Source organism: Periplaneta americana, chromosome 11, assembly GCF_040183065.1.
Source record: "Periplaneta americana isolate PAMFEO1 chromosome 11, P.americana_PAMFEO1_priV1, whole genome shotgun sequence".
Lineage (NCBI taxonomy): Eukaryota > Metazoa > Arthropoda > Insecta > Blattodea > Blattidae > Periplaneta > Periplaneta americana.
The window spans coordinates 132,395,180-132,419,121 of record NC_091127.1 but is presented as its reverse complement, the minus strand read 5'-3'; the positions used below and the strand labels follow the sequence as shown (position 1 = coordinate 132,419,121).

Here is a 23,942-nt window from a genome sequence, read left to right as displayed (position 1 = left end):
GAGATTCTGGAGCCTGTGAACATGACTCCTTCTATCAGCACACGAAGGGTAGCGTTGCAAGTCAATGTTCCTCATAAGACTGTCTGGAGACTGTTGAAAGAGTATCAATTGTATCCTTATCATTTGCAACGTGTACAGGCCCTGTCATCAGCAGATTACCCTGCACTAGTTAGGTTCTGTCAGTGGTTCTTGCAGCAGTGTGGTGTAAATCCGAACTTTCCTGCCTTAGTATTATTTACAGATGAAGCACAGTTCACACGAGATGGCATAACAAATTTCCACAATCAGCATGTATGGGCGTATGAAAACCCACGTGCAACTGTTCCATCTCATCACCAGGTGCGGTTCTCCCTCAACATGTGGGCCGGTATCATTGGTGATCGATTAGTTGGACCCCATGTACTTGTAAACAGACTTACGGGGCAGGCGTACACAAACTTCCTGGAAAACACCTCATGTTTTAGAAGACACTCCACTGATCAATCGTCAACACATTCACTTCTTGCATGATGGCGCTCCTGCACACTTCAGTCGTACGGCTCGCCGGTACTTGGATTGAAGGTTTCCTGATCGATGGTTAGGTAGAGGTGGCCCAATTGCTTGGCCTCCACGCTCACCTGATCTGAACCCTCTCGATTTCTACTTGTGGGGCCATTTAAAATCATTGGTTTATTCGTCTCCGGTGCCTGATTTGGAATCCCTTCGGAATCGAATTGTGGCAAGTTCTGAGGACATACGCAATATTGCTGGAGTTTGGGATCGTGTTCGCAGGTCAATGAGACAGCGGTGTGAGGTCTGTATTCAAGCAGGAGGTGGACATTTTGAACTTCTTCTGTAATGACAACGACCTGCGGAAAGAAAAACGTTCCGGTGAATTTCAATGTTGTGAAGGCCATGTTGTAATGAACTATTTTGATTGTCTACATGTGGGAAATACATACCTGAAATTATGCCCCGTATTTTTGAAACGCCCTGTATATGACATTTAGTTTTTGAGTTATGATGTATTAATTATTTATATGGAGTTCAGCACTTTTTGTTATGAATTAACTTGTGACATTAAACTATCGTCTTTACATTTTCTACAGTATTATGAAAAATATAGTGGTAGGCAAAAATATTGCCCTACTAGAATAATTCGAAGTGAAAGAATTAAGCATCGCGCATACCTAGTATCAAGAGCTCATGTTCATCTCATTTACGACTATACAACGTGTCCGTTCCCGTGTAATAACTCGGGTTTTAGTCCTATTGGGATATTTTTTTTCGTATCCTATTGAGTGTGTTTTCATCCTACTTCATTGTATTTTTTTCGGTGTTTTCTAATATTACGATGATATATAAAGAGTCATTCGATTTATAGCACTGGTATAAAGGATCTAAGAATCGATTTAGTCTGTCTAAACTAATAGTTAAAAATAGGAGCGTCATCTGACGTGCAACTCACGTGAACTGTCCGTTAGGACGTGATTATTTCAACGTAGATAATCCTTGTGTGCACCATTGTACCTAAATGGCATCATATTGAAACGAAAAAAATTAAGAATTTCTTCCGTCGTTAAATATTTTTTTTTGTACTTTTGGAAAAAAAAATAGAAATGATAATGACCAGGAAAAGGAAGTTCATGGCTTAAAAACGTGAAGAATATATATGATTTATGCCGTAAAAATATATAAATATGCTACAAAATATGCATTATCAGTCGGAGATTATTTTAACAGAATAATAAGGTATTGGTAACTTACGTTTAGTCTATGGATTTTGAAGTGCTTGCCTCATTGCTGAATGCTCCATATATGCTGTTACAGTTCACAACTAAGCAGTGGCGTATGTTTTCCGTTGTCATTCTTCGCCTGTTGTTTCTCAGCATAGCTTTGTAGCGCGAAAAACTTCGTTTTACTTCACAAGAAGTAAGAGGGACTGGCACAAAAGCTGTGAGCTCTTTTATAGAAGATTTTGTTGGTTTCTGGGGTGTTTTTCCTTCTAGAATATCTTGCATTTCTTTAAGTTGATAATAGCCAGGGTTTTTGGAAAAAATATTTGCTGTTTTCTTGTTCTTTTCATCTCCTACATTTCCTGGAACTGATGTTAAACTGGATATTGTTCTATCGAAGTCTGCTAAAGACTGCAGTAAAGGAATACCAATTGCTAACTTGAGAGGCTCCCTATGAGGGCGTCATCGTTACTTTCAGAATTCATAAACATAAATTAGTCGTGTTTACGAGATTACACACTTTTAAAAATGAGGGAAAGACAAATAAACATACATAATATGCTGTTACCCTGGATAAATGTTAAAATATGATGCTTTTAAAAATAAAGGCAAAATATGCAATTTTATGCACAATAAAAGTAATATCACTGTATTCAGAAATTTTTGATTCATGTAGATAATCTTTCAGCATATTCACACAACGCTAGAGAAAAATATGCATATGCATGAACATCCTTTCCCTAATAATGACACATATTTAGACCACTATTTTTAATGATTTTTGAGTCAAGGTGACAAACATGTATCAGTCAAACTCTTAATTAAAAACCTATGGACTGCTGCATATTAGGTTAGGACTAGGGAGTAGCTCTCCGTAGCAGAACCTAGAGAAAGGTTTTTTCCGTTCCTCTTTCCCTACTTTGCATGAGGATGGAGCAATCGTGTAGCTCCAAAACATTGAATGTCTTTACACGGTGCAAATACCCCAAAACCTAGCAGCAACTAGAATACCATGAATACTTAAGTAACAGTGTTTGCTTAAAGGTTGTTGTCTGTTCGCAGTGAAATCTGTGGCGCTGGTGAAGGCGTTCTCGCTGAGGAAGAACTTGCGGACGCTGCTGAACACAGACTCGAACCAGCACGACATTTCTTGCTTGCACGGGATCCGCGCTCTGAATGCCTTCGCCCTACTCGTGTTTCATAAATTCCTCGTTTTGTGCTTCACTCCCTTCATCAACAAAACCTACGGGGCAGAGGTAAAACATTTGAATTCAGGAGAAGTCATCCCACTTTTACCAGTTGGTCTTATCGCGACATCAGAATTTATTCTTCACAATTGATAAAATACAATAACACATAGAATGCGTATCGTATGTACAGAGTAACGTTACAAGAGGTGGAAATCTGTTGTAGTAAAGAATATAATTGAAATTTTGACGAAGTGCACGATGTCAGAATTTCTTACACAAGAAGTGGTTTCTAATAATATCGTCTATCTATCCGCTAATACTGACTTTGTTCATAACAGTATCCAGGAATTGATATCCTATTATTATAGATATTAAATATAATAATAATTCTATTCATTATACAAATAAAATATAATAATATTTATTAAAATTAATGGGCTATTATTTGAAATGAGTAAGAAAAAAATAAGAAGTTTTATTTTTTTATAAAGCAGAATATTCTAACACGTTTCATATAAGCAGATTGGTTATCACTTCTATTTAACATCTGGTATTTACCCCATGGCCTCCATAAAGCACTCATTACATAAATACGGCACCATTATCTTGTGTGTTTACATTTGTACTGCGGTATAATGCCTCTCCCACTCATGAACTGAATGACAAACAGGAAAGATTAACGTACTCCACTCTATCTAATGTTTAATCATCCGTTATGTTTTAACTGTTCGTTGCTCGAGAATAGCTATAATTCTTGATAAAATAGTTTCAATTCAACCATTTGGGACTCTGACGTCACGGAATAAATTTTATATGATTGTGATCTGCCCATATTATATGCTTTGGATACATACGTGTCGACGTTATCTCCTTACATTATCGTGGCTAGGTTTTTCATATATCTTTCGCCGTAGGAATCACACGAAGTAGGTCTCCTAAAGGGTATATTTGACTGCAGCAGTCAGTAATGAATAGCAGAGAGACGGCGAAATAATGACGGGAATTGGTTGCACCTCTAGGATACAGCGTATTCCTAATCTCACCGGACCGGTGGACAACAATGACGTCACGCTACAGCGAAAATAGGAACAAAACTGCTGGGAAGTTCATTTGCTGTCATGACGGCTGTACAAGTTGTTGTCTGTGCTACAATAGCAAGATTTTGAGAAATTTTCGTACTGTCATCTCGTTCAAAGAAAAGAGAGCATAAACAATTTATTTCTTGAACAAATAGTAATAACTGGTCCGTTCACATGTTCGCTCATAAGCCATTAACATATTGATTTTACGTTGTGCTCATTACAAACAATACAGCAGAACCAAAGCAGACACAACAGAGCACTATGTCATTCTTCTGCTAATTCCCGCCCTATACAGGAACCAATCAGATTCACTGATGGCGGCTGATGGAAATTGCCACCACCTCTGCAAGCTGATGGAACCTGTGCGACACCGGTGGAGCATCAGTGACGTCATCGTTGAAATTCGTAATACCGTGATGCCATAAGATTGCTCAGCGTTGAGATTCGGAATACGTTCATAGCCATTTCCAAATGGGCAGCCTGTGACATCGAAGCGCGTTTCTCCTCTCGGAGCAGAGCTAGTAGAGCACGTGAGGGAGTGTAATTGAATTGAAAGAGAGGGGAATTGGGACGAGAAATTTAAAACGTACGCGAAAACGCATCCTTGAAATGGGAATTCGGGAGTGAGGGGAACAGAATATTCAAGTTCCAAGCCTTGGGTACTTGTGTCCTTCCGGGTTTCGCTGCTCCACTGAAGGAGGTCTAGAAAATTTTTAAGGGGAAAAGCCGGAAATGAACGTAACCTCTTACGTACCACATACAGCGAGGAGGTCGATACGCTGGAAAAGCTGACATCAGGATGTAAAAAGAAATGGCAAAAGCTGGAAGTCTGCATATTGAAAGGAATTTTGTCCTTTCGCAGAGCAAGTGGAGTCGAGTAAACTCGTCCATGTAACAGGTGTTATGTTCGATAGCTAAGGCAAGCCAAGGCCACCGGAAGAAAAGCTGCGATTTGTAAGTCTGCAAATTTAAAAGTGCTCTGTCCTTTCGCAATACGAGTAGAATCGAGTGTTCTGTCTCCGCTATTTAAACATCTCCTTCCCTTCCACTGCCACTCCCCCTACTTTGCTCTTATAGCTATGCTTCCCCTCTCAAGAAGCTCGAGAGCAGAGACGTGTGAAATCACAGAGACTGTTCTAGGAAACTTTCTAGAGTTTTCACTTAGACTCACCGGGAATTGCACTCAGATCTTCAGCTTTGAAAAATGACTTTTGAGCCTTTTCACCGTCAAAGAATGGACTCTTAAAACTGTAACAAGTTAGTATGGAGGTGTTAGCATATAATTCACTTTTCACATTTGTTTCAGACATTCTCGAATGTTTGGTCTATGGTTTTAAGAACTTCGATTATCTACACAGACTCTTTCGTATTGTTTGAAGGACTTCTGACATCAATCAGTTTCCTGAGGGAACTTGACAGGAGCAAGAGGATTCCACTATGGAACAGATTCCTAACCCGCTACTTCAGGTAATAATCGTATGGAAACTGTGTCTCGTAGTGAAAAAGGAAATAATACAGGTCTTGGATAGTCTTTTGCGAAAAGACTTGCTAGAGAGAGAAGTTGAAAATATACATTGACTTAATGTGTATGACATGATTATTATTTTTACAGTAATTGTATTTTGTTCAGTTTTTTTACTATTAACGACGGTATTATAGAATAATTATATAATCTTTATCTCAGGTAAGGATATAAATAGTTATTACCGGCCTATTTGGTAAGGTTACCAGATGTACCAGCTTCCCGGGGACGGTCCCTGAATTTTGCTTTTAACCCCAGACAACATTGTTCTCCAGAATGTTCCCGGATTTAATTATGTATCCTCAGATTTCCCGGATTTTCAGTGTTAATTGTTAATATGGTTTAATGACCTTTAGGCATTGTTGTGAATGAATTTTCCTAATGCAACTTTGCTTCTTTCTCATGATGCCACAATCAGAATTGAAAGAGAGGACGTAACTGCAGTTGAGACTTCTATATCGTTATCAAGATTAATAGAAAGATTGAACTCCAGGAATGAAAATAAATTTATACCAGCATAAATTAAGGAACTTTTAGCTACGATAGAAGGAGATTATATCTATTTCAAAACAGAATTTCTTGTGTCTTCTTGTCAATTTTATAAAAATGCTGTTGAATATCTTAGTGCCTGGCTTATTCACTCACAGGATAATATATCTGTGGAATGTATATAGTCGAGGTCTCCTTCAGAAAGAGAAACATTTGAAGACGATCCCTTATTTTTCTTATAATGTAGGTGGACTTGACCCGGATGATGATATTTTATTGATGATATTATTATTATTATTATTATTATTATTATTATTATTATTATTATTATTATTATTATAATACAGAATCTTGCTTAATCAATGGAATGGTAAACAGGACGATTTTGTTGAATTTTAAGCGTTAGATACGTAAATGATAAGACAAATAGACCTATATGTCTACTTAATATAATAGTTATATTGATTTCCATACAGTGAGTACACTGAAAAAGTATGTCATCTGATTTCACCAAATTTCATATTTACTTACACCAGTATTTAGATTCGCTGATCTTGTTTCAGGATAACGCCAAATCATCTGGCCATTGTTTTGTTTTGCACGCATATTCTGGGTCACCTGGGGTCGGGTCCTTTGTGGAACCAGGTGATAAAACACCACGTGGATCTCTGTCAGAACAACATGTGGAAGAATTTTCTCTACATACAAAACTACCTTGGTATCGAGAACATGGTGTGTTGGTATTCATACATTCTTATAGAATATACTATTGAGAACAGACGATCGATATGGAGATCGTAACGGTATAATAAAATTACGGCTATACCACACAGAAGTCTCTGGACGAAACCAATCCCAAAGTTGTTTTATTTACCATAAATCCCACACAAGGCCAGTGACCAAGTTCAAGAACTGTATTGTAACTTTTATTCATTCAATAATAACAACAATGTGGTTTTTACTTCTATCTTTAATCACATCCGTCAACAATGGGTATTCCACTCAACACTGCAACAGAGAATTCGTTATTGCACTCCAAAGAACGACAATGACTAGTCATATTTATTGTTGAGAAGAACAACAATGTACTCCTAATTTCAACTAATGTTCACAAAGCACTATTTACAAAACAAAACTGTCAGTTCTCAGTTCACAGTTCGTTCGCGTTGGCTAGTTCTTCTAGCTCACTCACTCAAGTTAACGGTATGTCGAACCCAAGACTTCCAGATAACAGTCCACTGCACTTCGAACCCAAGACTTCCAGAGTCAGTTCACTGTACTTCGAACCTAAGACTTCCGGACACGTTGCCCTCGCCTGGACGCTGCCTCAGTACTCACTTAAGTTCACTGTACTTCGAACCCAAGATTTCCACTGGATACGTCCAGCTTTCTCGCAGCTAACTGTCTAACTGGACTGGCTCAACTGAAACTGAACTTGACCGACTCGAAGATTCTGCAAGAGACACATTAGTAAAACAAAGACAAAAAAATTTGCGATTTATGCTGGGAATCAATAAGGTTAAATGGTAGCATTCCAAAAACTAATGCATAAGAGAACATTTCGGTGAGATTTTATTCCATGGAATTTCATATGATTTAGTAAATGTTCAGAACAAGTAATTGCACTTTTAATGAATTGAGGACATATATTTTTACCTACTCATTATGGAAAGGAATATCTACATAAATTAATTGAATAGCACTTACGGAAACAATCAAGAGCTCAATATGACATAACATTTAACTTTATATGTTTCTTCCTGATCCCTTGGATTCCAAGAATCAAAATATAAGTAGTGTAACTAAAATGTACGTCAAAACTTTGAGGAAACATTACTCACATCTAGAGGATGAAAACATGTTACATGAACATAGACCGGGAAACTCTTTGTTTTCTTGTTATAACTGTTTTTTTTACAGCCTCGACTGACGAAAGAAAGCGTTTTTAGAAGGCGACTTGTCTGTTTTGTTAAAAAATGGCCCATTAACGATGCGACGAGGCATGTACTTCATGCATGATGGAGCTAATACACATTTCAATGTGTATGTTTGTCTGTCAGTTGAAAGTTCCGCGACTGCTGGATTGATTGATGTGGACCAACTCCTTGGCCTTCATGCTTCCGAACTAAATTTGCTATGCTCATTTTATAGGGGCCTTTAAAGTAGTTTGTGAATGCAAATCTAGTGTACGGTATAGAGAGAGTCGTCGTGATCATAATTAGGAAGACTGCGAGACAATCCGAGATTCTCCGATATATCAGCGCATCCAGGAGTCAATACTACGATGGGTTGATGCACGTATTCATGCTAAAGGAGGAGATTTGAGCATTTATTATAAGACACTTGCAAAGAAAATACATAACAATATGTTTTATATACTAATTTTTGTAAAAACAAAATATTATTAGAAGTGAATATGGTATGCTGGGGATGTATAAGAAATAGCGCGTGAACAACCTTCGATTCATTCGCGTGCTATCTGGCTGCAGTAATGCTGTACAGAGCGCAGTGACGAAAAGACAGAGGTGAACAAAATGATCATTATAAAGTGGAGTTGAATTAATAACTCTTTGCACTTTTGTTGACATAGTTTTGAAAAAAGCAATAAAATTATTTCACGACAGAAGTTGTTATAGCCAATAATGTGTGACTTTGAATAACCAACAAAACATTACTTGTACATTATAAATTACAATACGGGATGCTCAATAACTGCGTCTATGTATAAAACTTTCGAAACTTCTCGAGTAATGCATCATTGTCATTATTATAACAATACTGCTATGCGAAATGAACCTTTTAAGATGATATTTCATCCGAATCTCTTCTTCGAATTCCTCCACCTTTTAGGTCTCGAAAAAGTTATTTAAAGAAGCAAATCCAAACATAGTGCGCTTATCATGATCAAATAGCTTAGTGCGTAATGTTGCCTTGTTAGGTTTGTGAAAATCTACCTAATGTTGGGTTTGTTAGTTTTAATGAAAAACTAACGGTACGTTTAGTAGCGTATGTGTTACTGAAAATCATAACAAGCTTATTTGCGCTGCTAATTTACGAATCTTCGAACAAAGTTTATAGTTTAAAGAATTTGTAAAAGCTAAGGAATTCCTTTTCATTATACTTACTTACTGGCTTTTAAGGAACCCGGAGGTTCATTGCCGCCCTCACATAAGCCCGCCTTTGGTCCCTAACCTGACCAAGATTAATGCAGTCTCTATCATCATATCTCACATCCCTCAAATTCATTTTAATATTATCTTCTCATCTACGTCTCGGCCTCCCCAAAGGTCTTTTTTCCTCCGGCCTCCCAACTATCACTCTATATGCATGTCTGGATTCGCCCATACGTGCTACATGCCATGCCCATCTCAAACGTCTGGATTTAGGTTAAATAAATAATAATAATAATAATAATAATAATAATAATAATAATAATAATAATAATAATAATAATAATAATAATAATAATAATTATTATTATTATTATTATTATTATTATTATTATTAATGTTCCTAATTATGTCAGGTGAAGAATACAATGCGTGCAGTTCTGTGTTGTGTAACATTCTCCATTCTCCTGTAACTTCATCCCCCTTAGCCCCAAATATTTTCCTAAGAATCTTATTCTCAAACACCCTTAATCTATGTTCCTCTCTCAAAGTGAGAGTCCAAGTTTCACAACCATAGAGAACCTTCTCATTATACGTACATTTCAATTTTAAAGATCAATTAATTCTAGCTTCAGCTATGAAGGAAAATTTCCTAGAATGCGGAAGCCAAAAGAGCTCTAATTCTGGGTTGAATAATTCCCAGTTAGCGCCTCTGAATATTGATTTTCTTAATAATGCAATGTTTTCCACTTATTAAGGACAGTACTTCTCCTGTTCGTTCTATACATAGCTGCTCTCCTTAAGCTATGCATGTATAACCTTTGCACTGCTCTCACTTTCGTTGGTTACCTACATCATTGGACTGCTACAAAATTAATTATATATATATATATATATATATATATATATATATATATATACATAGACATATACTAAAACAATGCAATTTGTAAATGAACCAATTTCTAATTGTAAAAGATGAATTCATTTATGTATGTCTTAAAAAGAACAGTTAAAAAAACACAATACTAGTACTCGTAATGTGATATAGAAGCTGAAATGTGTAATGTGTAAAGCGTATAAAGAGTAAAGTTACAAAAAAGCACAATAATATTATTCGTAATGTGATATAGAAGCTGAAATGTGTAATGTGTAAAGCGTATAAAGAGAAACTGTGTAACGTGTAACAATTTTTATGTTTCGTGACTTAGAAATGTTAAGTGAAAGAGAGAAGACTGTATTCCTTCCATTGTTGCAGTGCTTACCACAGACGCACCAGTTGGCGATGGACATGCAGCTTTTCATCGTGTCCCCCGTGTTCATCTACCTGTTGTGGAGGTCTCGCCGGTTGGGAATGGTCGTGATAGCTGCCGCCGCTGCCGCATCCACTTTGCTGCGCTATTACGTCATTTACAGCAAGCGATTGACGATTATCATATACAATGGCGTATCGTATGTATACCAAGCAGCTGTTTCTTTGTTATTTAACGACGCTGTTTCAACTACTAGGTTATTTAGCGTCGATGAGATTGGTGATAGCGAGATGGTATTTAGCGAGATGTGGCCGAGGATTCGCCATAGATTACCTGATATTCGCCTTACGATTGGAGATAACTTCGGAAAAACCCAACCAGGTAATCAGTCCAAGCGGGAATCGAACCCGCGTCCGAGCGAAACTCCGGATCAGCAGACAAACGCGCTACCGCCTGAGCTACTTCGGGGGCTCACCAAGAAGCTGTTAAGAAAAAAAACGTATAACTTGTTTTCAGGAAGAGAGGGGTGATAATGTAGTGAGATATCCTAACGTCGAGCTTAAGGATTTATAATTCACTTAATAATATCAAAAGTTTGTGTTGGTGTTCGAAATAAGTTTAAAACGCAATAGTGGAGCGTGTCTCTGGTAGAAGTGTGTGGAGAAAACGGATTAAGCTACGGCAAATCAGATATAATTTGTAGCAAAAGTACTATATGGTAGCGATAGGAAAGGCAGAAAAACTACGAGAAAATGAAAGAAGGCTAGACGTAAATTACTAAAAAAATAGAAACGTACTAGTAGTTCAGCTCAATACACTGCAAAGTTATCAGTAACAAAATAGTATAAAGTGAGGATCTTAAATTACATAAACGTCTTTTATTTATTGCTATCATTGATAAATGAAGTTGCCCAGATTCGCTTTAGTAGACGCTATGATGTTTACCATTGTGGAGTAATGGTCAGGATGTCTCACCGTGAAACGAGCAGGCGGGGGTTGAAATCCAGTTTGGGACAAGTTAATTTCGTTGAGTTTTTCTGCGGGGTTTTCCCTCAACCCATTAAGAGCAAATGCTAGATAACTTTCAACTTTGAACTCTGGACTCATTTCTCTGGCATTATCTCCTTCATTTAACTCAGACGCTAGATAACCATTGCATAGGTTTGCCAACTTTTTAAAGTAAATACGGGAGACAAAGTAATTGACAAAATAGCACATAGAAAATTGACAAATTGTTCAGTTCAGTTAGTAAAAGTAACTTTACATTTAGGTAATCTTCATCAAACAGTCAAAAATCTAGTCATAGTTGCTTGTGGCTTTGGTAATTAGACTTAAATGGAGAATATTTTGAGACAGATTTTGCGTCGAGTAATAGCTTTTATTGTTTCTAACAAAGTGTGAACATTACCTGCATGAATAGTTGAAGTTGACTGCAATTTGCAGTTCTGATTTGATTATATGCGTCGCGCTCTTGTTTCGACCATGTGTCCACTTAGCTACTCTTCATGAGAAAAAACACTATCTATATGGGCATTACTATCTGATAAGCTCAGAACAAAACTCACTCGTATTTCCAAATTTGTAACGAACATTGTTTGAATTTAAACTCATGAGCGCTGAAACCCATTTCTGTCAAGCATTGCCTTCTATAGGGACTCCACATTTCAATGCATCTCTGGAACGTTAAAATGCATATTCATGCACAAGAAATGGTTGTTTGAAATAAAGATTTTTACATTGTACAAAAATAAGGAAGAAATATTTTTGAAGAAAAGAAAAATACTAGAGGGGGAGACTTTTAAAATTAGGGCCAAATACTGTAGGTCCCTGGGAATATGGGAGAGTTGGCAATCCTACTCATCGCAGTTGATAAAGCATCGTAAAATAAACCATTACATACTAAGAAGTAGCTTTAATAGGAGGTCTACCTGCATGAGTAAACTTTCAGATAGTAACATTAGTAGGCTAATCCATTACGTTGCGGTGTACCAGGACAATTATGTACCCATTTGGACTTCATAAGCTCTCTTACTAATCGTGGTGCAGAATGTATACTCTTCAGTAACTTTAAATACAAATTTCAACGAGACATGCAGACAGGACTTAAATCGTGGAGATGTGCGGTGAATAAGTGTTGTGCAAAGATCGAAACAAATTGTGAGGGAGTGAAATCTTAGGTGAAGTGGGCGACCATATACAGTACACTTGTCGTTATATGACAGAGATATGGAAGTGTATATAGCTCGTAAAAAGCATGTGGTGAATTCACATAGCCACCAAATAAAATTGTTTGTCCGTCATTATCAAAATAATGGTACCAATACTGGTATTTCGTCTCTACACATAGATAACTTGAACATTCGTTTAGCAGTCTACAGAGGTAGAAAGAAGCACATACCAATAGCTCCGCGATCAGCGCATATGCCTTAGAGCTGTTACATAATGCATCAATTACAAACAAATGAAGACGAACAATTTTTTCATGTAGACTTTGATTCAGGTAAAAGTAATAAGCGGTATTTATGTTCAAACAATTCAATTGTTTTAACAAATGGGACGTTTTATACGTGCGTGAAACTTTTCAAGTAACTGTATATGATTCATGTATTGTCTGAGGTGGGTTATATTCAAGTTGTTTACTGTTTACTTCAGAGCAAAAGTGTTACATGTTACGTAACTATGTGGAGACAAATTTGCACGCTATGAAACGAGTTCTTTAATCCGTCAACTATAATTTTAGATTTTGAAATTGCAGCGCACAGAACTATTAACAATTGCTTTCCGGATTCAAGTTTGAAATTAAGAATTGGAACAGAGGGTTTTGACAAAGAGTTATGCTTATATTTACTACAGATTGAGAGGTATTAGTTTGCTTGAATATGAAGTGTATTCTTCTCTTTCTACTGTACATTAATCTAAAGGGATATTTTAAACCTCCCTTTTTATAGGACAGAAAATTATTATTTTTTCACACGATTGTTTTCTGCTAGAACGAAAGTATTGGAACACACCATTGAGTTAGTAAACAAACCTCTTAAATTAATACACAAAGTACTTGGTAAGTGTCGATTTGATCAGTACGTATTTATCCTCTTCATAGAGTCTAATTGTGCTTCGTCATTATTCCATCAGTAATGATTACAGTGAACATGAGACGTAAAGGAATTGAGACCAGCACTAAAATTAGAAACATGGTACTAAATCTATCCAAAGAAGGCAAAACTTATGGAGAGATCGCAGAATCATTACAAAGTAGTCAAATAACAGTGTTCCACTTTGTTAAACGATACAAGAAGTTCAAGACTGTGCAGAATCAATCCAGAATTGGCAGCCATCGAAACTAAGTCCAAGGGAACAGAGGAAAATAGTGGATCAAGTAAAGAAAACTCCAATGGTTTCTACTGTGGAGATTATAGCACAGCTGAAGGAAGATATAGGTAAGGATGTTCATGTTAGAACTGTTCGGATGATCCTGAATAAGGTTGAGTACAATGCTAGAATTCCCAGACGAAAGTCATTTGTTTCTAAGGTGAATCAAAAGTCGAGTTATGGGCGAGAAAGTTCGTGAAATACAATACCAAGGCTTTGAACTTCTCAGTGCGTTCATAGCTCGGCTGGACCTGATTGGCGCGTCAGCCCGTTCCAGGTCATTATGTCCGAAGCAAAATGCCAAAACAAAAATGTCCAAAGTGTAAAATGTGCAATAAAAAAATGTCCAAAGTGCAAAATGTCCGAAGTACAAAATGTCCAATACAAAAATGTCCAAAGTGCAAAATGTCCAAAGCAATAGTGTTCATCACAAAACTCTTCAAAGAAAATTAAATTATTCTTTAAGCAAAATGTCCGATTTGTAAAATGTCCAAAGCAATAATGACCGATACAAAAATGTCCAAAGTGTAAAATGTCCAAGACAAAAATATCCAAAGTGCAAAATGTCCAATATAAAATGTCCAAAACAATAATGTTCAAAGTTTAAAACGTCCAAAGTGCAAAATGTCCAATATGTAAAATGTCCAAAGTTAAAATGCCCAATGTGTAAAATGTCCAATACAAAAAATGTCCAAAGCTCCAAAGTGTAAAATGTCCAATACAAAAATGTCCAAAGTGCAAAATGTCCAATGCAATAGTGTTTACCACAAAACTCTCCGAAGAAAAATATATTATTCTTTAAGAAAATGTCCAACGTGTAAAATGTCGAAAGCAATAATGTCCAATACAAAAATGTCCAAAGTGCAAAATGTCCAAAGCAATAGTGTTGACCACAAAACTCTCCGAAGAAAAATATATTATTCTTTAAGCAAAATGTCCAATGTGTAAAATGTTAAAAGCAATAATGTTCAATATAAAAATGTTCAAAGTGGAAAATGCCCAATGTGTAAAATGTCCAAAACAATAATGTCCAAAATTTAAAATGTCCAAAGTGCAAAATGTCCAATGTGTAAAATGTCCAAAACAATAATGTCCAAAGTTTAAAATGTCCAAAGTGTAAAATGTCCAAACCAATAATGTCCAAAGTGCTAAATGTCCAAAGCAGTAGTGTCCAACACAAAATTCTCTGAAGAAAAATGTATTATTCTTCAAGCGAAATATCTAATGTGTAAAATGTTCAAAGCAATAATGTCCAATTCAAAAATGTCCAAAGTGCAAAATGTCCAATGTGTAAAATGTCCAATACAAAAATGTCCAAAGTGCAAACTGTCCAAAGCAATAGTGTTCATGGTGTTAATCACAATACTCTCTGAAGAAAAATATATTATCCTTTAAGCAAAATGTCCAAAGCAATAATGTCCAATACAAAAACGTCCAAAGTTTAAAATATCCAATGTGTAAAATGCTGCGAGGGGTTTCTGTTCTAGCTGCATCTACAGTATTCCCTTCATGCAATGTGCCTCAGTCTCATCGTATAAAATAGTTATTAGCTCAAAATGATCAATTGTGCAGCGCGCATTGCATTCATTCCCTTGTATACTACGCCAGTAAATGTTGTTGTTATAATGAGAATACTTGTGATATAAATATCTACGGTAATGATTGAACTTTTTGAGACAATTATTTGAACCAATACTGCTAACCATACTCTGTTAAGAGTCAAGAGTCAACAAATACTGTTAAAAATTTAAAATGTGTAACTGCATCTGTTTTCCGAGAATTAAAAATTAATTTGTTTCACTGTTGAAGAATTGCCTCAGAAATTTCATTCACAGCTGGTGTTAAATTTTTGTTGGTGGTATTTAGGTAGATACCGTAAATTTTAGTTTCGAACATTTTTGCTTTGGAAATAGTTTTATTATATTTGGACATTTTTGTTTTGTACTTATTATTATGACCCCATTTAATGATAGGCTACTTAATCACTCGTGAATGGCTCACCCGAGTATGAAATATGAGTTACTTCTTAAGTTTGTTTATTTAGACCATTTTCGTTTGGACGTTTTTGATTTGGACATTTTACACTTTGGACGTTTATGCTTTGGAAAATTTTCAGTTTCGACATTTTTGGTTTGGATATATTTGTATTGGACCTTTTTGTGTTTGGACATTATACCCTTTGGGCATTTTTGCTTCGAACATTTTCAATTGGACATTTTTGGTTTGGACATATTCGTGTTTGGACATTTTTCAGTTTGCACATATTTGTACTGGACATTTTTGCTTCAGACATTTTCATTTGGACATTTTTGTGTTCGGACATTTTTGATTAGGACATTTTTGTATTTGGACATTTTACACTTTGGACATTTTTGCTTCGGACATTTTTATTTGGACATTATGACTGTGCCTCTCAAGGCCGCGGAACGGTCCGGCCGAGCTACGAACGCACTGTATTCAGCAGCTATAGGTCCTATACGTCTTAAACATTAGCAACATCTTCCGCGATTGTGCTTCCCCGCTCAAGGATACGGCTCCACAGTCTGGCCACAGATCATCTCGTTGCCTCGTTACAGAACATACTTCCTTCTTGTCTTTAATAACTTGGATACTAAACCTTCCTTGCAGGTTGACACAGCTGTATGCGTCGGGTAACCTGACGTATGTGCTACCCACACATCGCCTCACCATATACCTTATGGGGGTGGTAGTCGGTTACCTGATGCACCGCACCAATGGAAGAATCGTCCTCAGCAAGGTAAGCGAAAATACATTATGTCGGAAGCCATCTGCTGGCAATTTCTATTACCGTCAATTAAAAAAAAAGTGATTTGTACCAAAGGGGTCTGAATTTATTTATATATGTTTATTTCTTTATTGTTATAATTATTGTTATTGTTATTATTATTATTATTATTATTATTATTATTATTATTATTATTATTATTATTATTATTATTATTATTATATTGTTGTTGTTGTTGTTGCTTCCACTACTAAGCCTACAACTAACATTATGGTATTTGTGAGGGTTATATTTCAAGCATTTTACTTCCATTGAACATGAAAAGAATAATAGCCCAATTGGGAGGAAGATTCTTCAAAAGTTACTAATTCTAGAAACAGTCATATTATCTTCAGATGATGAGTATTACTGTCTTCTACATTGTGATGATAATGATGTAGGAATCCATAGTCACGACTAGTTTCTTTCACTTGTTATTTATATAGTTATTTCTTTATTTACGTGTTTATTTATTCATTCACTCATGTATTTACTGTATTTATTTATTTATGTGTTTATTTATTTATTTAATTTATTCCCCTTGTGGATGTAACAGTGTAATGATGTTAATCCATTCTTCAGGATTTTTCAGTTTTTCCATCAGATTTCAAAATTTGCTGTTATGCCAGTCGTAATTGTCACAATATTTTTGGCAAGGACATTGCTATACTAATATCTGGTGATGGGTTAGATCTTATCTGTGAAACCCATATAAAATCCATTTCGTAGTACTGCATTATTTGTAAGGATTTTCCTGTACCTACCTATAGGATGTGACAGGTAGCGAAATCTGTAACGGCTGGGGGTATACCTCCGTTCTGATTGGATCATCGTTCACTTCTGCTGAGGCATGTGGACACGAGGCTGTCGTGCCACGGCATATTATTATTATTATTATTATTATTATTATTATTATTATTATTATTATTATTATTATTACTACTACTATTACATGTAGTATTGTCAATTTTCCAGTGAATCTATATTGCATTGGAAATATAATCATTTTCCCAAAGTGTACAGCCTTAAATAATGTTAACTCAGACCATTCGGTACGTACACTCTTGTCGCCTTCATGGGCAATAACCAAAGCTTGGTACTTGGGGGACTTGTGAGTCATGTTCATGGGTAATTTTACAGGTACAATGTACCCAAAATTCACGTTGCAAGTGCTCAGGGACAGTTGTGTGTACTAAGAAAGTGGTAACATCTTATGACAGGAAGACGGACGAGGGAATTGTGTTATGTTAAAGTCAATGACATTCAGAGAATTACAGGTAAACGGTCTGTCTGAGGAATTAGAAAATACGTGTTATTTGAACGGGTATTATAGAAGTTTGAAATTAGGTTTTTTAAATTTCAGGTACAGAATTTCGTAGAGGAATTCGGAGCAGATACATTATTTTCTTCGAATGGAGAGTTTATATTTTCTAAGTTGTGCCACACACATACTAGAGGCTGCAAACGGGCATTCATTGAAAGACATTGCAGTCCCTTAAATTGGTGGAAGATTTATCCACAGCTATGCATCAAGTCATGGAGGGACCTGCCCTAATAGTGACACAAATTGAAAACTATTATCGAGAAAAATTTAGGATATACTTATCTTTCTCAGATACGAGATCAGCTAGCAACTGCTAAAAATTGAAAAGAAACTGTGACAGTGAAAACATTCAGTATTTTATGTTTGCCTCCGTCACTTCATGTGTCGTAGAAATACAGTAAGTTTTTCTCGTTTCAAATCATATAAAGGCGGAGAAATTATGGGTTCGAAAATCTTCGAATGTACGTAGTCATACACTGTTTCAACATACCATAATGCTATCAATATGTTGTTTCATCCAGGAACCACCTTTCTAGCAGAACTGATAGTATCTTTGTGCTGGAAGTGGAAATTTGTTGACATTGAAGTCCGATGATCCGGCAATGACTGAACTTACTTAAAGATACCGATTCTGCAAAAGCGAGATCAGTGTTACCTGCGTCTTGACTGGTCTTGTAACTATTTTATATTATCTTCAGGTACTTGAAAGAGAGTTATTGCCAAAGCTTGGAACTTGAGGACTTGCTAACATTACATTAAGATTTGGCGCGAAACTTTAACTTGTGTTTTCGTGCGCTTGATGGTTCCCTGCCTAACGTCTCCAACAATCCTGCCATCTAGCGAAATTTCTGCATTACTGCGCTCTAGTGGGCGGAATGTTAACTACTGAGTCAAATTGATTTCGACTCAGTGTCTGCCATAAGAAACCCACATAAACTTGAATCAGTAGACTTTTGTACAGCGTTAAATCACAGTCTAGTATATACAGTCACAAAGCTTTAGTTTTGAGGGTACTAGGAACAATAGACTGAGCAGGTACTATTTCGCATTGTCTATAATGAGGCGATAGTAGCGATCCTAGTGGTTAGCAACTATCTATGTATGCATATTTACTACGTATTGAGTTTCGTGACTATATACTAGACTGTGGTTATATGGTCGCAGACAGTGCCACACCGAACTGGCTCCAATGTTCGGAGAAACGCTGCAAGAGTGCGTCCCGATCTGTGCACGCGCTATTTCAGATGACATACGAATAAAATGTGTAGAAATAAACAATTACAACTCCTTATTAGGGTATTATTTTTGTTTCTTTCATGGCACAGTGGCACTACCCTATAAGCCGCCCCTGGCAACTGTGCTGTCTTTGTTGTTGCTGAAGCGATGTCTTTGAAAGGAATCTACTCATTGCAGATACAGGTGTGGCTGGGCTGGACAGCAGCAATTTTTCTGGCGCTGCTGGCTGTGTTTGGACTTTATCGAGGAGCCTTCCCAGACTACCGTTATGAACCCCATGAGCAGGCACTATATGGTGCCCTGGCACCCATTATGTGGGGTGGCTATATATCCTGGACCATATATTCTAGTTGGGCGGGATATGGAGGTAATTGAATTTACATTAGTTTGAATTAGATTGTATAATATTATAATATTAGAAGAGATTTTATATGGGAAATATATCTCACTGTATATAATACTTTGCGGCATGGCGCGTCCTCAGGTTGCAGATAGAGGGTCTCCAGATGTGGAGGGTACCTGCGAATATATTGAATAAGCAGTCGTGGACAGTCGATAAGGGGTGATTCTCCAGTTTGGTTGTTGGGCGAAGGGCTAGCAACTAATCACCGTATAAAAACAGCTTATTACGAAACTTTACTGCATTGTATTCTTCACCTGAGATAATTAGTACATTAAATCCAGATATTTGAGATGGGCAGGGCATGTAGCACGCATATAGAGTGTTAGTTGGGAGTCCGGAGGGGAAAAGACCTTTGGGGAGGATAATATTAAAATAGATTTGAGGGAGGTGTGATATGATGATAGAGATTGGATTAATCTTACACAGGATAGGGACCGATGGCGGGCTTATGAGAGGGCGGCAATGAACCTGCGGGTTCCTTAAAAGCCATTTGTAAGTATACAAGACTTTGGCTTTCTGCATGTCCCTACATTGTTAATAATGTTGACAAAGTTCCTTTCAGAAATTTTTAAGAACATAAAGATATACTTTAAGACGTTTACATTAGCGTTACAATCTATTTATTCCTGATTTCAACCATTAGGGGAGAGTCAGGTAGTATCGGACATCGGGTAGTATCACACAGTGCGTTTCTTTCATCTACCACCATATGGTAGTACCTGAATGACATGGTTACGTTCCTCTATGCGACATCACAGAAACGTAACCATGTCAATCAGGTACTATCGTCGTGTGGTAGATGAAAGAAACTCACTGTCCGATATTACCCGATGTCTGATACTACCCGCCTCTCCCCTAAAGATGAAATAGAAGGTTCAGTGTTCTGTTGTTTACTATAATTTCCACTGCCAAATACGAAGAGCTTCTAGCTTAAAGATCGTTAGCACGATTTTCGTCGGGTGGGAAAGTTAAACATTAGGCTTCATGTTATAGATTTTTCTACTTATTTTTATTCATGTTTGTTCATGTACATTGCCATTTTTAATTTCTGTGTAGGTCTACTAGCGACATATATTTTGACATAAAACTATGTACTGTATTTCTCCTCTAGATAGAGTAGGAAGTAGCTTGAGAATTGACTATCACATAAAAATGCAACACCTTTGTTCTTCTTGAATTCTCCCTGTTCCCCTTGTATTGTTTTCTTGTATTGTTCTCATTGTATTCATCTTGTTCTCCTTGTCTTTCTCTTGTGTTCCTTATCTTTCCCTTTTTCTTCTTTCATTTGCTTGTTCTTCTTGTCTTCCTCTTTGTTTTGATGGATCCCTTTGTGCTCTTTGTACTCACCTTTTTCTCCTTGTATTCATCTTGTTCTCATTGTCTTTCTCTTGTTTTCCTTATCATTTCCTTCTTCTTCTACTTTTACTTCTTCTTGTTGTATTCCGCTGGTTGTTCTTGCATTCCCTTCGTCTTCTTGTCTTCTCTTGCTCTCCTGTGTTGTACTTCCTCTCTTTGAATTCCTATCGTTTTCTTTCCCCATTTCTCCATGTATTTCCTCTCTTCTCCTTGTATTCCCTTGCATCCTCGATTTCTCTTTTTTCTTCATGGTCTGCGCTCTGTTCGTTAATAACCCCTTTCTACGTAAAGGTATGCAGCATAGTAAAACTTTCCACCTGTCGATTTTATTTGACGTAAACATCTCTGTTCGAGCTACAAGAGAAAAATTATAACCAGAGACCGGAAGTTTAGACATTATGAATCATTAAAATAGGCAGGCAAAGAGGCAATATAAATAGCTAAAATACGCAATAAAAGGCAATTACCCACAACCTTGCACTTTCCACGAAGGGATTTGGGCAGCAATAAAAGCTTTATTAAGTCGAATGCAAATTGAGATTTTCGACTCGATGTTGCAATTACTGCTGGAAGCAAAGAAATCTTCTTTCCAGTAGTCTTGGAAAGTGCATTTTTGTGTTTGGTACTGGTATGTTGCGATATGAAATTAATATTTAGCTAGCTACAACAACGTCGCAATGAAAACTGAAAGGTAAATAACCGTTAAAAATGACGTTAGACTCGCACTCATTTTTGCCTTATCAAATAACATAAGCGATAATTAAACGCTTATTGTCACACCTTTTTAGACGGCAGTACTCATTGTTGCAAAGAGAATATGAACTGACTGAAAGACAATAATATACATTCGGTGAAGCCACTTTCATTGTAGCGGTTATAGAAATAAATTAAAATATACTGTAGGCAATTTTTAATAATAAATTAATAAATAATAGATAGATAATCAAATAAAGGCAAAAAAGCTTTTATTTTGTAAATTAGGCATTTATATTAAAAAAGGCAGAAAAGACAACATAAAACTGTGACGTTTCAATCACAAAGGTATAATTCGTACAGTTTTATTTTCAAAATGAAGATAGATTTAACACATTTAAAAAGGCATTCTGCCAAAGTTCCGGTCTCTGATTATAACGTTTTGACAAGAAAAGTTCGTTCTGACTACATGTGGTACCTAGCATGGAAAGAGAAGGTTTTAGCTCAACTTCGTGCCTAGTGGTTTTCGAATCGTTAGAAGTCCTTTCATTCTCTATTGAAATGTGCCTCGAGGTATTCAATGAATGAATGAATCAGTCAGCCAGCCAATCAATCAAATCAATCAACCCAACCCAACCGAACCCAAACCAAGGCAACTTCACTCACTCACTCACTCACTCACTCACTCACTCACTCACTCACTCACTCACTCACTCACTCACTCACTCACTCACTCACTCACTCACTCACTCACTCACCCAAACTAGTCAGTCAGTCAGTCAGTCAGTCAGTCAGTCAGGTCCAGTCCAGTCAGTCCATTCCAATCCAATCCAATCCAGTCTATCAGTCAATCCATTCATTCAAACTAAACGAAAAAGCGACAAGCGAGGGGAAAAGGCTCATGTTGCTCAGTGGTCAAACATAGTTCATGCACTTATATATACAATGTAGTTTTCTGGGACACTTTGCATATAATCTGTTCAGTAGGCCTATTTAACATTTACAAATAAATAATCTACAATAGGGTATTATATTAATAAAACTTCATCCTCATAGTCATATCATTAAAATTAAATACAAATCCAATAAGCAGGGCACGGTGTATACATACATATATATATATATATATATATATATATATATATATATATATGTGTGTGTGTGTGTGTGTGTGTGTGTGTGTGTGTGTGTGTTTCATAAAATGTTCTTTTTTCTCGAAAAGAAAGCAAAAAGAGCAATTTTATATGAATTTCTTTTGTTTGAAATATCTCAAAGAATAACCCCTTGAAATTATATACATGCAGAGTGAACCGTAAGTAGTTCCAATGAAGTATATCAAACAAAAAAGTTTAATACAATTTTGCTCGTTTTTGTTTTCTTTTCGAAAAAAAAAAATTATATGAAACATTTTATAGCACATTTTGGGAAAGCTACTGAATTAATAATTCCCAATATGCAGAGTTAATTCAAGAGAGTAGTATATTATGATAACAAATAATTGAAAGAAGTTTAGTTTTGTCTTTTAATTGTGCAGAAATTTGATTCGAACAAATGTAACTTTTCGTTCTGAAAAGCAATTTTAAAGTATTGATATTTGCACTGGTTATAATTAATTTTTTTACTGGAAACATTATCGAACATCAATCCTTAATTTTGGTATCGAGACCGGACAATTTTATACCTGCTTATCATAAGTTAAATATAAAATTTAAACAACTTTCGTGCACTACAGACATTCAGATTTGATAGAATAGAATGAATGAGCAAGACAAACCGAAGAACATGCATTATATCAACATCACAACTGCTTCGTAGACTATTAATATCAGGGAATCTTGTGAGTAGACAGTGGATGCGGGATGACTTAAGGAAAAGTGAAGTGCCGCGCCGTCCGTCTTTTGTGTACCTGGCGAGTACAACAGCGCACAAAACGAATAGTAACATTGCAACGCAATGTGTGTAATTGTGTTATCCTGCTCAAGTATTTAGTACGCGTTGAATATGTTGTGCTGATCCATTCATAATGGCAAAACGTTAAATTCGTTCAGAGATACGAAATGCAATTAAGAAGTATGAGAGTGACATTTTATGTATTAACGAAAACAATATCGTGAGTAATGTATGTAAAATTGAAATAAAAACCAGAACAACTCAGGCTATAGAGAAACATTGCAACAGTACATCGCACAGGAAATGCGTTGAAATGAAATCTGAGGAACAACCACCACCATCATCATCATCATTTTCATCATTATCATCATCATCATCATCATCATCATCATCATTTAGTTGTGCGGGTCTAGTGACACGTGCAACATGATTATCAGTACAAATATTCCTCTAAAGAAATTGAGTGATCCCCATTTTAGAGGTTTTCTTCAGAAATTCTCTCGATACAAAAACTGTTTAAGCGAT

The 23,942-nt window shown here is 36.3% G+C and overlaps 1 protein-coding gene across 1 annotated transcript in view; it reads left to right on the top strand.

The window, feature by feature from the left end:
- The window catches only part of LOC138709337 (uncharacterized), a 439,964-nt gene that overhangs the window by 200,715 nt on the left and 215,307 nt on the right, over nucleotides 1-23,942 (top strand). Inside the window, exons 18-23 of the mRNA XM_069840036.1 lie at nucleotides 2,778-2,971; nucleotides 5,294-5,454; nucleotides 6,562-6,730; nucleotides 10,367-10,560; nucleotides 16,359-16,488; nucleotides 19,253-19,442. Coding sequence (XP_069696137.1) covers nucleotides 2,778-2,971; nucleotides 5,294-5,454; nucleotides 6,562-6,730; nucleotides 10,367-10,560; nucleotides 16,359-16,488; nucleotides 19,253-19,442 — 1,038 coding nt within the window. The remainder of the gene's footprint in view (nucleotides 1-2,777; nucleotides 2,972-5,293; nucleotides 5,455-6,561; nucleotides 6,731-10,366; nucleotides 10,561-16,358; nucleotides 16,489-19,252; nucleotides 19,443-23,942) is intronic.